The sequence below is a fragment of the Neodiprion fabricii genome, chromosome 3 (genome assembly GCF_021155785.1).
Source record: "Neodiprion fabricii isolate iyNeoFabr1 chromosome 3, iyNeoFabr1.1, whole genome shotgun sequence".
Classification (NCBI taxonomy): Eukaryota; Metazoa; Arthropoda; class Insecta; order Hymenoptera; family Diprionidae; genus Neodiprion; species Neodiprion fabricii.
Genome location: NC_060241.1, coordinates 31,468,941 through 31,484,637, shown reverse-complemented (window position 1 = coordinate 31,484,637; position 15,697 = coordinate 31,468,941). Strand labels below are relative to the sequence as shown.

The 15,697-nt window shown below is 38.8% G+C and overlaps 3 protein-coding genes across 13 annotated transcripts in view; 2 read left to right on the top strand and 1 right to left on the bottom strand.

Moving 5' to 3' along the window:
- The first annotated feature begins 90 nt into the window (after window positions 1-90).
- LOC124178495 overlaps window positions 91-15,697 on the top strand; it is a 96,427-nt gene continuing 80,820 nt past the window's right edge. For 6 of the 11 annotated variants that reach the window (XM_046561893.1, XM_046561889.1, XM_046561887.1 and 3 more), the window contains exon 1: window positions 91-1,444. Coding sequence is in view for 1 of the 11 variants with exons in the window: in XM_046561882.1 (XP_046417838.1) it covers window positions 501-586 (86 nt within the window). In the remaining 10 variants the exon portion in view is untranslated. The remainder of the gene's footprint in view (window positions 1,445-15,697) is intronic. The other 5 variants (XM_046561892.1, XM_046561886.1, XM_046561891.1 and 2 more) reach the window with 2 other exon arrangements.
- LOC124178512 (mediator of RNA polymerase II transcription subunit 31) lies at window positions 2,885-5,724 on the top strand. The gene is made up of 3 exons (XM_046561926.1): window positions 2,885-3,123; window positions 3,350-3,439; window positions 5,251-5,724. Exons 1-3 carry the CDS (start codon window positions 3,057-3,059, stop codon window positions 5,562-5,564), a joined length of 471 nt encoding a protein of 156 aa, XP_046417882.1. The 5' UTR covers window positions 2,885-3,056; the 3' UTR covers window positions 5,565-5,724.
- LOC124178493 (organic cation transporter protein-like) lies at window positions 5,996-13,934 on the bottom strand. The gene is made up of 9 exons (XM_046561877.1): window positions 13,918-13,934; window positions 9,914-10,581; window positions 9,234-9,575; window positions 8,641-8,888; window positions 8,059-8,387; window positions 7,582-7,978; window positions 7,138-7,379; window positions 6,856-7,031; window positions 5,996-6,772 (listed from the first exon to the last, which is right to left on the bottom strand). Exons 2-9 carry the CDS (start codon window positions 10,085-10,087, stop codon window positions 6,437-6,439), a joined length of 2,244 nt encoding a protein of 747 aa, XP_046417833.1. The 5' UTR covers window positions 10,088-10,581; window positions 13,918-13,934; the 3' UTR covers window positions 5,996-6,436.

Sequence of the window (15,697 nt, the reverse complement as noted above, 5' to 3'; positions counted from 1 at the left end):
CACGCACACTGTCGATGCGCAGCGTATTTGTGTTGCCTGCCTTCTACGGGCCAATCAGAACGCTTGGAACGTTTTCTCCGTGGTTTGTTACGTTATATGGTGTTAAGATTGTGGAATTTGCAAGACTGGACTTGCAAACTCTGTTTTGATCAATCAGCAGTGAAGTTGTAGAAAGATTAGCTTTGAATCAAAGGTAGCTTACTCTTTGCCGTAATTATTACGTCTCATGAATTCGTCGTAGCGATCTAACGGAAGACAGCGGTTGGTTGGTGAAAAAGTGATGTGAAAAGTTACGGTAGAAGGCTGAGAAAATTCATTCATTCGTCGGTCTCGGCTTATACGTAGTCATTCTTTCAGTGCGATAGTGAGAATTGAACCTAATTTTTCTCACAATATTTATCCGAAAAGTAAACCTTACTATCGTCGAAATGTGGAATTAAACAAACGGGATTTTTAAATTTTATAATTGTTTGTACGATCTTGTGTGACGCAGTGATGAAATGTGGAAATATTTTCGAACGTTGCCGAACGTTCGCGAAGCAGTGGCCATCTTGGCTCACCGGACAAAAATTGGAAGCTGCGGTCGGTAAGTCAGACTCAGTACGCGTTCGTTAGTCCTCGTTAGTGGATCGTGGGTTAGTTTTGTGTAGTTTCATGGCAACAAAGTTTCGGATTTTAGATCTGTGGAGCCGGATAATATTAATAGTCCTTTTAAGTGATGTACAGTTTTTGTTATGAGTGTGTATAGATATACGATTTTGTCGTTGAATACGGTGCATTCAGAAACGTTTACACGTCGTATACAGTGAAGAGTGTGACAAAGTAAAATGACTCGCGATTGGTTCGCTCTCTCATCCAATGTCATGTAAAGAATATGGTGAGTGACTTTATTATTATAATAATTTACTTGCTTCAATTGTACTATAAGCGATATGTGGTCTGATAATAGTTACATTTCGAGGTTATCGGAACTTTCATTGAACGTAAAATTGATTCACTACCTCAACGTCAGAGTTTTCACACGCTAAAAAGTTGTTAAAATTCAGAAATATTAAACGTGTTGTCATATACATACTTCTTTTTCCTTCACTACTGGTAAATTTATCATTACCACCTGTGGAAAAGTGAATTGCAACGTCTGATTTTTCAAGTATTTTATTGCAACAAAATTTACTATAATACTGATTATTGAAAAATTTATCGTCGGTATGAAACTACAATTGCGTATCAAATGACAGCTGCATTTAATGTTCAACCAACTATGTAGCATAAATGGGTGAATACTCTTTGTTATTTGTTGTGAAAAAATGATACGTACATGACTACGGACATTCAAATTGTCAGACCAAAAGAGTGTAGTGTGAAAAAGTGCAAAGCTCATGATTAGCTGTTGACTAGAGCCTGATTCGGCGGTAACTCCAGTGCAACGAGGATCAGCTGATAGGTAAGCTGCACGTGCAGTTTTTGACTCAATGCCATGCTCGTTACCGAAGTGGTTTAACGGTGGCACAGTAATGGTCCATTTCTTTTTTCTCTACTGATGGCATTAAAGAAACGATAATGTCTTTTGCCAGAATTTTACCATTTCTATTGAAACATAAATGAAATGATAGACTTATGTAACCATCAACACTTTTCGTTCGATTATGCTGTCTATTGAAAATATTGGGGATATTAAATGTTCTGGCAATTTACTCGTTAACTTCAATTTGTGAATTAGAACAGGTCTGGTACTTGTTGCAATGTAGGATTGCCCCGATCTTTCCCCGCGCCAATACCATCAATAAGTTGGGGCTAAAGCCGTCAAATCAATGATTAAGGAGAAATAATTATATTGGTAATGGAAAGGACTAAAGCAATTGAATGACAGGAAACAGTTTGAAACCCCTAAATTTCTCGTTTCTGTAAAATAGCTGCCATTACATGAATGAGGACCATATACTATTGACTCTGCAATTTCATGAAGTATTGAGACACTCTGCAGTGTTCTGGAAGATATTGCTTTCAAGAGAACTCAGAAAAGAATACATGAAGTGCATGATACTTACCCATCTTTCTTTCTCACGTTGACTAGAGGCATGTAAAGACCGCTAACCTTTATAGGATCAGGGTATGGCAGCGTTATACAAAAATTTGACTTAACTTACGTTCCTGAGCTGTCTGTCGATATTTTATACACATTTGGATAGCAAAAATAGAAAACCATACTTGAACGTACAAGATCATATAAATTTTCAGTAAAATGCTGACGCTTAAATAGCGTCTCCTATATATCTCATCGAAGTCTATATGAAATTTTCAGCACGGTTATAATCCCATCGAAATGATTCCGTAAGCGCAGAAATTGTGCATTATGTGTGAACTTTTTGGGTGTTCATAGCTGAATACATTATACAAATTTTTTTTACTGTTGTGGCTACATCATCATTTACGTTGATGTAGTTATAAATTCATCAATCGATGGTCATATAGTGTACATACATTTACTCCAAGGTATATATAGCTCTCAGATAACTAGCCAGTTAATTACTTGGTAATCCAACATACCGTCTGTGTATTTCATTTTTCGTTTATGGATTGGTTTTTTTATTAGCAATTTTCCTGTTCGAGTTCACGAGTTCGTGAATTTTTGAATGATCGAAGACCTTTTTATTTTGAATTTAACGAACATGTGACATGAATTACCAAAATTTTATCGCACTTTTTGCGCGTGGACTTGATGCTTGGTTGTTTTTAGTTGAAGACGAGCGTTACAGTTTTGCGCCTCGTATACGTTCTCGAACCCACGCACTCCGCGACCAATTGTGCCGATTTGCGTTCCGAAATCTGCGGTATGCGTGCGCAACTTTCCCGCCAACTTGACGCGTGCGCGTGGCTCTCGAAGCATCAGACCTTGCATCAGACTTCGCATGGCGTCATGAAACCGCTGCGAGTTTGTTGATCTTCGGGAATTACTTTGAGGATCGTATTGTTTATCAAAGTAAATCCTGTTGGAATAAGTGAGTGCCTAGTCATCAAGAGACGAAAAATATTCGAACGTCAAGAATTCGTGTAATATGAATCGCTTGGACGATCTCCCAGGCCTAACTAAGGGAAGGAAAACATCTTACATCGGGATGAACGGTAGGTAGATTGAAAAATATGTAAATAAAAATGACAGACGATACGATTTTGACGTCTATTGAAGACAAAAATATCCCGCGACAAGTGATCGTATTAGCAAGGTATTCATCGATTCGTGATTAAGCGTAAATTCTCACATAGCTATAGATCAAAAAAATTATTACGAATAACATAAACATAGCACCTTTATCGTCTAACCTCATTCGAGTGTTTTTATTTATCTCAGGTGGGCCAGAAACCGATGACCAACAGCGACTTCGCTTTCAGGTTGAGTTGGAATTTGTCCAATGTCTTGCTAATCCAAACTATCTAAATTGTAAGTTTTTAACTTCGTATCTCCATTGTAATTTTCAGCTGTTGACCTTAGGTCATTGACATTACTCCCCAGTTGTAAATATGTATGTTGATGATGGAAAAATTAATGATATACTAAGAATGCGTTAGAAGGAGTTATCGCTAGGTAAATATTTTATTTTAGATCCTCGTTTTATGTTAAACTTGAAGTCATCGTCGATTCAACGTAACTCCTAGTTACATAAATTCAATCGATACTGACGTCATTCTGGAAATAATTTGAATTGTTAAATCAATATTCGTGTCATGTTCTTCAACTATTTCCATCAATACGCATCACATATTTCCAAAATTCAAAGTTCATCTTCCTCGTAACTCAAATTGATCCAAGTCTCAAAAGATTCACAATTTAGAACACAGCCAGATCCTTCAGTAAAGGAAAGTTGCCTAACGTGGGCAGGGTTCTTTATTTAGAATGACTTGTTACCTGGGCAATTAAGTAGGTCATGCTATTGTTGATTAGTGCAACTACGCGACACTCAGTGCTGAATATCAGTGCTATGTCAATGATTGTCGGTAAGCAGAACTTCAATGTTAATTTAACGTCTTGTCCTGAAATATCTGTCCCACTTTTGATTAGTGTATACCTGTAATTCATATAACGGGCGGGGTTAGTTTTTCATCATCAAAAGTCCGCTCTTAAACACCATCGTTCGTTTTGAAAATCATTTATTAATTTTGACAGAAGATACAACTTGTACTGGTAAAATAGAAATCACCTAGATATTACCAATCAGATGTTAATTTCGAAAATAAAATGGTTGGGTAGTGGAAAAGTCTCGTTACACCGAAATGTAAGCGAATTTTTTGATCTGAGAAAACGTGTATCGAAAGTGTAGGATATAACAACTACACAAAACATTCTATGGCAATTTGACGATTTAATTTAAAATTTATCAATTCTTTTTATAAGCGCATTATACAGAAGAAGAGAGTTGTTTGTGAATTTTCCCAGAAGTTTTAGCAAGTTGAAGAGGTGAAATCGATCTGTAATTTCTTGTGATAGAGAAATGAGAACAAGACTATCCACAGTATCCACTGAAGTTCTGCCTAGTACTGGCCGACTCTTCAATGGAACTGCTATACCAGTGCCGAAGTTCTCACCTTTCTTCAGGATCCCATATTCAATTGGGCAACTTCCTACACGACCATTCATGTTAATCATAAAATTGCCATAGCACGTTTTATTTATTTGTAGTAGTTATTTATCACAGTTCTGCTCCTATCATTACATCTTCAAAAATGGGTGGCGTAGCTTTCCACTGGATTCTGTCTGTCAGCGCTGTATCATAATTCACATTATGAATTATTTAGTTCTGAAATTCAATCTCTCTGCAAGATTCAATTAATCTGGCACAAAGATTCCAAGTGATTGAGGAGGAAAATCATCTGATAAACTAAAACAATCAAATTATTTTATTCATATGCAGTTGGTTGTATAGTTTTCTGAAATTGATCTGGTGTTTTTTTGTAACACCAGAATTTCTACTCATATTAGAATACTCTTCTCTAGTATTTAAGAAACTAGATTCAAAACGAACAATTCGTGAATGATGCAGTTTTTGAGAAATTAGCCTTATCACAGAAAATATCTGGAAACTAGAGACTGAGTAAGTGTTGGAATCTGTTGGATGCGAAATTGGACAGTAACGGAACACTGAAAAATATTCATAAAGGATTAACGGAGACAACAGACTTGAAGACATCTACTTTCAAGATGTATAAACCCTTCGCTGTATACTTTGATTGTAATTCATCACTGTTTTGACACAGTTCTGGGCCAGCGAGGATATTTCAAAGATTCCACCTTCATCAATTACCTGAAGTATCTACTTTACTGGAAGGAGCCAGAATATGCTAAATACTTGAAGTACCCGATGTGCCTCTATTTTCTGGACTTACTGCAGTATGAGCATTTCCGACGTGAAGTCGTAAACGCTCAGTGCACAAAATTCATCGACGATCAGCAAATATTGCTATGGCAGCATTACACCAGACGCAGAACAAGGTTACTGCAAACAGCAGCAGAGCAAACACAGCCCAATAATGCGCAAAACAACGGTATGGTACAGCCAAAAGTACCGTAGAGACTGTAAAAAAACTTGTTAATAATCTTAGGTGTTAAAACACATTGTTAATAATATTTAACAACTTCAACTGTACATTTTGTTCCTTTCTTTTCATCCGTATTATTCGTAATGTAATGAATACTTGTTTAAATTTAAATAAAGACTTCTTTTATACTTGTCTCGAGGATTATATCTTCATTCATAATCAGAATTCTACCAATGAACTAGCTAACCAGGCTAGCTTTTGATCAACAGAGAATTTAAGTACTTCAATTGCTCAAGGCTTACATTAAAGAATGCTTAGAAAAAAAAAGTTGCCACACAAATATCAAATTTTATGAGGCTCTTTAGTTCGTCATTTCATAAAACCTTGAATGATTGGCGGTAGCTGAATAGTTTTCCTATGCATTTGTTAAAAAGTGTAATTTCACAAATTTTTCACATCCTTCTAGCTTGACACACGTCCGCTTTATTTCGAACAGTTTTTCAGATGTATATATACACAACAACGTTTTTTCATAACATGAAACCCTGCCGAATTGTGGAACAGAGTAATAAATTTTGCAAAGTACTTTTGGATTATAAACAGTACATTTACGCTGAAAATTGTCCACACAAATAGTTCACTTCTGCATTAATCTTACACGGTGTAAATATGATGCACTTCGAAAAAAGATACCTATACTACTCGATTACGTGACGATAATTTATCTACAATTATTAAATAGCGCTAAATACTTTGGTATATCTTAGCCTCTATAATTTATTTATCATACGCATATACTGTTGGTATTATTATTATTATTATTAATATTATTGTATTTACAAAACTTATCGTCAACTCAAAATTTATTCCCGCGATCAAAAGTGCGCTTCGTCATTCCGGATTTTCACTCTGTATTCTTTCCGTCAGAAAAATTGACAATAATTCCATTTCCGGCTTCTACCCATGTTTTTCCATCGTTATCGTCGTTAAATAATTTCTCCCGCAGTATGTCACGTTCGTTTTGTTCGTCGAGTACGGTGCGCCGTTTGTTGGTCGTTTTTTTCACCGATCCCTCTTCGGTGCTTCGGACGCGATTTTTCTTAAATAAATCTTCCGATTGCTCAATAGTGTCGGGCAGGCGATTGTTGAGCGTTTCCGGAAGAGCCAGACTCAAGATTCCCGACACAACGCACAGCGTTCCCATTATCGATATCGGTACTGCGGCCCATGTTTTTGTACCCTAAAATAACACGAACCGTACCGTCAACAATTTTCCATTTACTCATCGCTATCGATGCAGCGAGACAATTAGCAAAGACTTACCAGTACTGTGAAGTGCGGTGCTATCAAAGTGCCAATCTTGCCGAAAATTTCGCAGTATCCTAAACACGTACCTCGCAAAACTGTCGGAAATAATTCAACCGTGTACAAGTATGTAACTGCAAAGGAACTCACGATTGCTCCTTTTCCTATCAGAATCAGCGTTAATTTCGTCGGTCCTGAAACAGTTTGAACAATTGACTAAATCCCCAGTGAAGTGCGATTTTTTTTGTTCTATCTCTATTTTTCGGTAAAATTCCCGGTTTACAGAACTGATTGATTTACCCGTCCAGGTCGAATTTTCATGCATTGGCATGCTGATAGCAGCGATAACGATGCAAGTAGCTCCGCTCAGTATCAGATAAATACCGAGAGGTATACGCCGTCCACATTTTATCAGCACGAAATGGGTGAGCGAGTATGCGATCAGGTCCAGACAACCGCCGATTGCAAAGTTTACGTGTCGATCGCCGCTTATGTCTGGCAATTGAAACACGAAACCGCAATGGGACAGAGAAACGCTGAACCTGTAAAATAAGCCACTTCAATTTCTGATTCGTGAAAAAAAAGAAAGTTGTTCTTAGTAAAATAGATGAGAGGGTGATTTATAAGAGAGCAGATATTTTGGCTAACGAATCATTCGACGTTACGCGTGTAAAATCCGCCAAGTAATCGATCCCTTCTTCTAAACTCAGCTAAACGCAATTCATTCGATGTTGTCACACTCACCATACGAATATAAGAATCATGCAATTCCTCCGAAGCCCTGGCCGTCTTAGTAGTTGTAGGAAGGTCTGGTTATTTGCTACTTCACTTTTGTTTTCAACGTCTTCTTTATTTTTTTCTAACGACTCGTTCGTGTCCTCTTCTTCCTTCTGCGGCACCGCTTCCGCTGTTCTAAGCTCCACTATTTCCTCCGGTATTATTGTCGAGACTTCTTGGTTATCGTCGGAACCATTAGTGGATTGAGAGTCCTTGCCATTTGGAGTTAGAGGAGCGGGTGGCGGTGGCGTGGGGTCTCTTTCCTCCATTGCTTCATCCCCAACAGTCATCTCTAACTTCATCTGCATCTCTAAATTTGATGCCCTTCGCTCCAGGCTTTCCGACGGTGTAAGCAGATTATTCTCTGTTGAATGAAACAAAGGATTAAAAAATTGTCATTGGTTACCAATACTGATGCGAATGGAAGGGTTTTGCGATTCGAACCTTCTTTGACGTTGACGAATTTACGGTCCACTATTATTCTGCCATCGGAAAGCTCCGGAGTTGTTAAAAGATCTGATAACTCCTCGGTGAGAGAATCGTTCGTTTTAGTTTCGTTCGGGTCAACGTTAGACACCCGAGACTTTCGCTTTGGTTTCACTGGCGTTACGGTCTCGGTGATAGTTGTGGTATTTCCTTCCTCCATTTCGGCCTCCACCTTGACCTCGCGCTTCCTGCAGCAGGTGTTGTATTTCGCGATTTTTTCCAACGCCATGTGAGCCTCCGTCAGGTTTCCTTTGGCCAACAACCATCGTGGTGACTCTGGTATGATCCTTGAACATATTTTTGAAAAAATTTCCTAATGTAGAACATTTGCTAAAACAACGCACTTAGGGATTTTCTCGATCCTGAATTTGGATCCGAACGTAAGGTCAGAAATAGACGTGTGAATATTCAAATGACATCACGTCACTTGCAAATTGGGGCTCACAAGTGGGCAAGTAAAAAAAGCAAACCGAGTAACAAAATGAAGACAGCAATAGCACAAGCTGAGACGTATGCACGGCGTTATGGCGATTATCCTACCAGATGTAGAGGACGGTGACCGCCGTGGGAACCGATGTGGCTAACTGAAGGACCCTCCAGTCTGCAACAGCGTAACTGAGCCCTGCCAGAAGCAGGAGCCCTATGGCCCAACCAAATTGCAAGGTCATGCTCACCAAAGTTCTTGATCTGACTGGAAATAGCTCCAAGAGTAATGTGTATGTAGAGATTTGTAGCCCTTGTACAAATACCCCTTGCAGTGCTCGAACAACCAGAAAGGCGCGGTAGTCCTGAAGACAATATAACATTCGAAATTTATTTCGCTATTACTCACTACCATCACTTCCTGTTGCGTACTAAATCATTCAATAGTTACAAAGTGGAAACCTACTATAACAAACGGTTTTATTGTAAATGAGTGAATTGTTGATATCCACATGATTGTGTTGACCATTTGTTTAGCTTGCTTTAGAAAGATATGTGGGCAAAATTTGGACTGGTTCATGGCCTGCATCGTTACGCAATATAATAGTAACTTCGATGAAGCCATTCAAAGCAACATGCGAAACGGTTTGCTAATTCGACTTGGTTTGTTTTACTTGTTCGAAATGTTTTCATCCAACTGTCGTATTCACCTGAATAATGTAAAGGGCAACCGCTAAGGTACCCTGCGTGTAGAGGCACATCGCCAAAACAGGAAGACGCCCAACGCGGTCGGTCAGGACTCCAGCGATCCAGGCGCCGATTACAACTCCGTATAAATAGAACATCGTGCTAAGAGGGAGAAGATATCTTCTCTCGCATATCAGGCCCCATTCCGTAACTATCGTAGTTTCGCCTCTCACGGAATCGAAACGGTAGCCAGTTTCGCAGGACGAATATTCGGCGTTCTTTTCCGAAATCGAACCCGTCATGTTCGCCGTTGATTTTTCTAGGGACGTCACGCACGTGTTGGTCGAATTAACGGAGCCCTTTACCTATGGGAGAATGAAATAAATGGAATAGGCATCTCCTCGTTAGTCTTCCAGCATCATTTGGCCTCCCAAGTTGAAATTAATACGGCTTGAAAAAGTGGAACGAACGAGAAACAGACGAACTCAGTTCCCGCTGGTTACGAACTATTTTAGCCACTTTTAACCACCCACAGATGAGTTTAGTAGTGAGAAATAGTTTTACGCGAGCGGGACTGCGATCAGTTTGGTGACGAGAAAGCCCCAAGCTCTTCGGGCAGAAGTCGTTAGTCTTTCCAAATTTCAGAATTGGATTATTTTAGAAATTGAGAAACATAAATTCACTTTTCCAGAGGTCTGCTTACCTTGCAGTAAAAATTTGGCGTGTGACTGTGAAAGTTTGGCAGCGCGTGGTTCATCGATACTATGACGTAATTTATCCCTAAAAGAAATAGCAGAACTACTTGGAACGATCCCACCTTCGCATCTTCGGCTCTCATTCTGTGACCTTTTTTCTTCTCGAAACACTGCAAGCTCATTTGTCTATTTGACAACTATCTTCTTTCAAGCGAGTCTCATTGCTCGAATAGTAATCTTTCGTACTCACTCTCTTCTTTATTACAAATAACTCTCAGATTTATTGCGAACGTTCTCCGATTAACCTTCTGTGTAAACTTTGAAACTACTTCCACTGTGCTTACTGAAATCTTACTTATATGCTTCGCTGCTGTTCCTCATTCAGGAGATATTTTTTTTCAATCATTAACCAACGAGCTAAAGTCTCGAAGATCAAAATTTGAACATATTTTTGACCGGAACGCAGGAACACCAAAGTTCAAATCACACAATCTCTGTTTACTTTCCCATTAACTGAGAATCCTTGTCTGCACTTGTTTGAGCTTAAGAACCGCCACGAGGTACCGGTTTACTCACTCAGCGATTCAGAGTGTGTTCACCGCGAGAGCAACCGACGTACTGATCAGAGAAGAGAACTATGGAGAAGGAACTCCGGAGGACGACGCCGGATGACAAACTGGAGAGAGATGGATGCAGTTGCATTGTATTGTTTATACGTTGCCCACGTTATGCACGTACACCTACACCCACGCACAGCTCTTCGTGGTCGTTTACAAAACGTACTGTATCCATTGATTATTCATACCTCGATTGAAGGAACTAATGAATTATCACTACCTAATGAATGACGTTGGTGGTCGTTGCCACTTCCTGTCGAACACTCTTTATAGGAGAAAGGACATTGAACAATAATATCCTACTGTGTCTTTGATTTTTCACTTTGGCCGGGTAAATCGGATTGGTTTTGAACCTGATCGATCGAACGTCACAAGTTCAATATCCTGCTGCTCTGGTGACGTGATCTTAAGTACTGATAACGCATGGAATCCGTACACTTCATACTCGTGAATGATTGCAGTGTTGCAGAGTTTTTTTTCTTTCTGCAACACTTTTGGACTTTTGTATAAAAGGTGTAAAAAAATCTCATATTAGAGAAGCTGCGTTTTATCAATTCAGTAACTGACGGCACCCGCGGTAGTTTTTATTCGTCGAATATGTTGGGGAAAAAGTGACTGAAACCGGTTGCGTGAGTAAATAAATGAATAACTTGTATTATGTCAGATTCTAGTGAAAAAGGAAGAAGTTATATTCACTGCTTGGATGGTAGAGAGAAACGCGGATAGGCAATGCAGCATGCAGAGCCTATAGAAATCCCATGAAACGTGGAGAGAAATTTAATACAGTTGGATGCTGACAAGTTTTGTTGTTGGGTGTTACATCAGTTTGTATAATGGCTAGATAGGAACACGTCTGGGTCTACGAACTCCGGAGGAAGCGTGCAGTATTTGTTCCCTGACACATTTAGAGAAAGTCTACGCGCAGTTGTGCTTCATTGCAATTGATTACACCCGACTCAGCCTGCCTACTTCTCTATAACCCGGACTACTCGTCCGACGAACCAAGTTTATTTACTTCGTGTATCCGACGTCGGAATTTTCGTCATTTGTCGTTTTGACACGAAACTTCACGTTCGTATCACCATCTCCTTATTCTTCTTCTCATCGTATTTCAATTTCGTTACTCTCAGTAATTTGACGCAAAACGATTATACCCTTTGACATTTGGAAGTATAAGGAGTGCAGAGATTATATCAGAGTTTTTGATGGCACAGGCTTATGACCCGAGGTAATGCCACCACGGCATCGAGGCTCTCATAAATAATACCGTTGGGTTCTCCCTGACGTATCGATTGAGCCATCTTGCACATAATATGCAGGCGAACTACAGGGTGGGTACCAATGTCTTATTATATCATTGACGAAAATTCGAGTTTAGTTGTTTGTTGACGAAAGAATATTGTGGAAGTTATAATCTCGTAGTCAACTAATTCAAGCTATTCAATTGTATATTGTCGACGCATAACGCAAGGAATCGTCGCCATGCGGTGAGCAATGACTGGTCATCGGCGGAGGGGTATTTCCTTCGTTTCTAGAACTGATCAAATATGCACGGTGGGTCGTATCCGGTCCTTCCTTCGCATCCTGTCTTTCATGTATTCCTTTAGGCACTGCTATACGGCTGCGGTTAACCGGGTCCCCATGGTGCTGCCGCCTTCACAACCTGAGTATAGGTACGATATCGCATTGTTTATTACACCTAATACCCATACTGCATATTATCGTCAGTTGCCGACATATCAGGAGTCGCTGAAACTCGTCTTATTGTCGAGGACGTCAAGAAACGATGCGCATTGCATCTCCATTGAATCGCGTGACGTCTTTTTTTCCTATCGATGTTATTCTTTTTCGTTTTATAACGCCTCGTTTGTTCTCTCATCGCCCACGACGTCGGTCTTTGACACAATGTGTTCGTTACCCGAGAGCGAAGAGAACGGAACAGTCAAAGAGAATGTGCAAGCAGAATATGATAATGCGGCAGGTGTTACGCCGTTTTTGTAACCACTTCGTAGTCATTCTTCTGCCTATTTGTCCACGCATTAGAGTGCGTAAGGAAATTTTTTTTTTATCCAAGTGCTTGATTGGCGCTCGTGTAACAAAAAAATGTTAATAGCACTTCCGGCTATATGATATGAATTCGATCAATTTATACTACGCAAATATTAGATCTTAGAGATTGCGTATATGTTATACTGATTTTATAATGCAGGGTAGAAATTCAAGAAAAGAAATGGGGTTGTAATTAATAAAATTATTCGTAGGAGCAAGGAGGCTCTGCTTGAATTCTTCTGCGCAACGAAGAAAGCCAAAGTGGAGTTTAGAGCTAGTAGATACTAGATAGCTAGGAATGAGCTACAAAAATTCTTATAACAAACTGGCCACTAGTCCACAACAATCTAAAAATACTGGAAATGTCAGGCAGGTGGAAAAATCGTTAGGAAATTTTGTAGTATGGTTAGGGAAATATATTGAGAGTACGGGACGGGATAAAATAGACATTCATCATCATCAACTAGATTCGAAATAAGTGTTTTAATACCGAGTAATTAGTTATTCGTGTGAGCAATGTTATCTTGAATTTCAGTCAGGATAAAATTTTAAGAGAAATTTAGGAAATTTTTTTCGCTGTTTTTAGTGGTTGATTTTATATTAAACACAGCTAATTTGTGGGTGCTAACGAAGATCTGATAAAATAGAAATAAAGGGACTCGGAACTACGAGGGTGAATTATAAAACCAGTCTGAATTGTTATCTGAGAAAAAAAAATGAAAATATGAGAAAGAAATAAAACATGTTGCAACCGGAAACGTCGAGATTCCTGGCCTGACTGCGACACTCGTATAGACTCGCAGATGGACAAAGATCCTGCTGCATATATTAAATATATTAAGTCAAGCGGCGCTCTTTTCCACCGAGTCTCGGAAGTTACGCTGAACAATCGGCAACTCCACTGGGAGATAACAACTCTGTGCAAAACTGACTTACCGCCTATCTTATAGATGAATTATATGAGGCATTCCACGTCAAACCGACCTACGTATGACACACATCGTCGGCGATTTAAAAAAAATTCTAAGTGTGGTGTAGTGTATAACGAAAACAAAAACATCTATTACTATTATTAATCTATTAACTATTAACTATTATGTATATAAAAAAGTGAGAAAAATATAAATTTGTATTTTTGAAATTTATATTCAATTCGATTTTCCCCACTTTTTAATAACTTGTTCTGTCTGTAGCTTCTAAACCAAAATCTTGCCCACTTTCATCTTGCTTTAAAAATTTTCGGGTTTTAACAAAGAATACATGAGAACAATTTAATGCCAATCGATTACGGCTATTCATTCGAAAATTCGGCTTTCCGTGTTTTTGGGAGCAGTAAAAATACTCACAATCAGTGAAGGATAACTTCTTTGTACACTCTACAACGCATTTAAAATTACACAAAATCGTCTGTGGTGAGGATCTGACGTAAGTCGGTTTGGGGTGGAATGCCTCATATACACTACATACACGGAAGGAATTGCGAGAGATTTGCACGTTAGTACCACCTGATATATAACGCGGTCTGGCTGTATGCACCTGCAGTGATCTTCATTCAATTTACCCCGCGTATATACTACATATGTGTATGTTATATATGTATAGTATGCGGGTGGTTTGTGTGCGCTAATTACCTAGATTTTCTCGCTTAGATCCGCACCATTAATCTGTAATGAGATCGTGCACTACCGAAATGAGCACATTGCCCTCCTAGCACGATTCTTAAAGAATTAATCGTGACTTTGTACAGCGAATGGCCATGCATAAGCGATGTGTTCATTATCTACTTACTTTTACCGTATGCATATTTAAGTACTATATTGTAACCCAGCAATGCTGCTGCACTGTCTCATCGTTTATGCAGGAGACAAAACGTTGCCAGATATTACACCGGGTAATGACAGCTATCAAGGTACATCAGCAACCTGCCTGTAACCTTAAGAATCACATGTTTTATGCTCTGTGCTTTATGCTTGTTATACTTAATTCCGTTGTAGAAAAAAAAAAAAAAAGATTACGTTCTCAGAGAAGGAAGGCTTCGCACAGAGAGTATAATAATATAACGTTATACGGTACTTGCAAAATAAGGCGTCTCTTTTTGGCCCTGAGATAAAATGAGAAAATCTCATTTGTTCTACGGCATGGCTCAATGCAGTGGGAACCAACATCTTGTGTCTGTTACTGCGCGTGAAAAATGGAGAAAATTGACAGAATTCAATTGAAACAACTTCGGCGGGTAGTTGAGAAGCGAATTACTGGAGTCAATCATACTCATTGCCAATGAGAATCCACGGTGACCATTGCAAACTGCAATGCTGCATAGATTACACAGTTGGAATGATAATTGGGATGATTCGACGACGTGATACCATCACCGTCGTGATACCGCAACAACAACTTGGTTACTGGGTCTAAAAGTAATATCAAATTACGGAAGCTTTGGTTCACGTTTATTACGCTCATAATCTGTGTATGCACGCCTTGGAATAGTCGACAACATCATCTTGGCTAGTTACGATAACGTAACTATCATCTTTAAGCCTTGGTCGAATTGTTATTTCACTTTGAATGCCGGACGATTGATACAGAGAGAAATATTACGTATTCATACTCTCATACTCATACTCTCTTTACGGTATAACCAGCTGTTCATTATGTTTTCAGTTTTTGCTCCTTATTACCTCTCATTTATTTCCTTATTCTGTTCTTCTTTCTTTTTTCACGCCGCTTGCATTTAAAGAGAAGTATACTTGTCATAACTGGAAATTCCATTGATAAGACGCAATTTAGAAGCTGCTTTCGAATATCCAAGGTAAAATTTTTGTAGATCAAAATCATTCTTTATCTATTCATCTAATTTCTGTATTGGAAATTTATTGTTATTCTCAGGCATACCGTTAAAAAATTATAATTTTCTCGTTATGTAAGACGAGCTTTATATATATACGCGACTTTGAGCATTATTGAAGTTTATTATTATATCAAACTTTAGATACAGTTAGATGACATTGAATTTGTTCTGATCGGTGCCAAAGTCAATGTCAAAGTATTTCAACAACTTTATTAAAATTTGTACGCCCCGAGACTGGGGCTTTAAGAACATTTAGACGGATCATGAATCGCATTGTG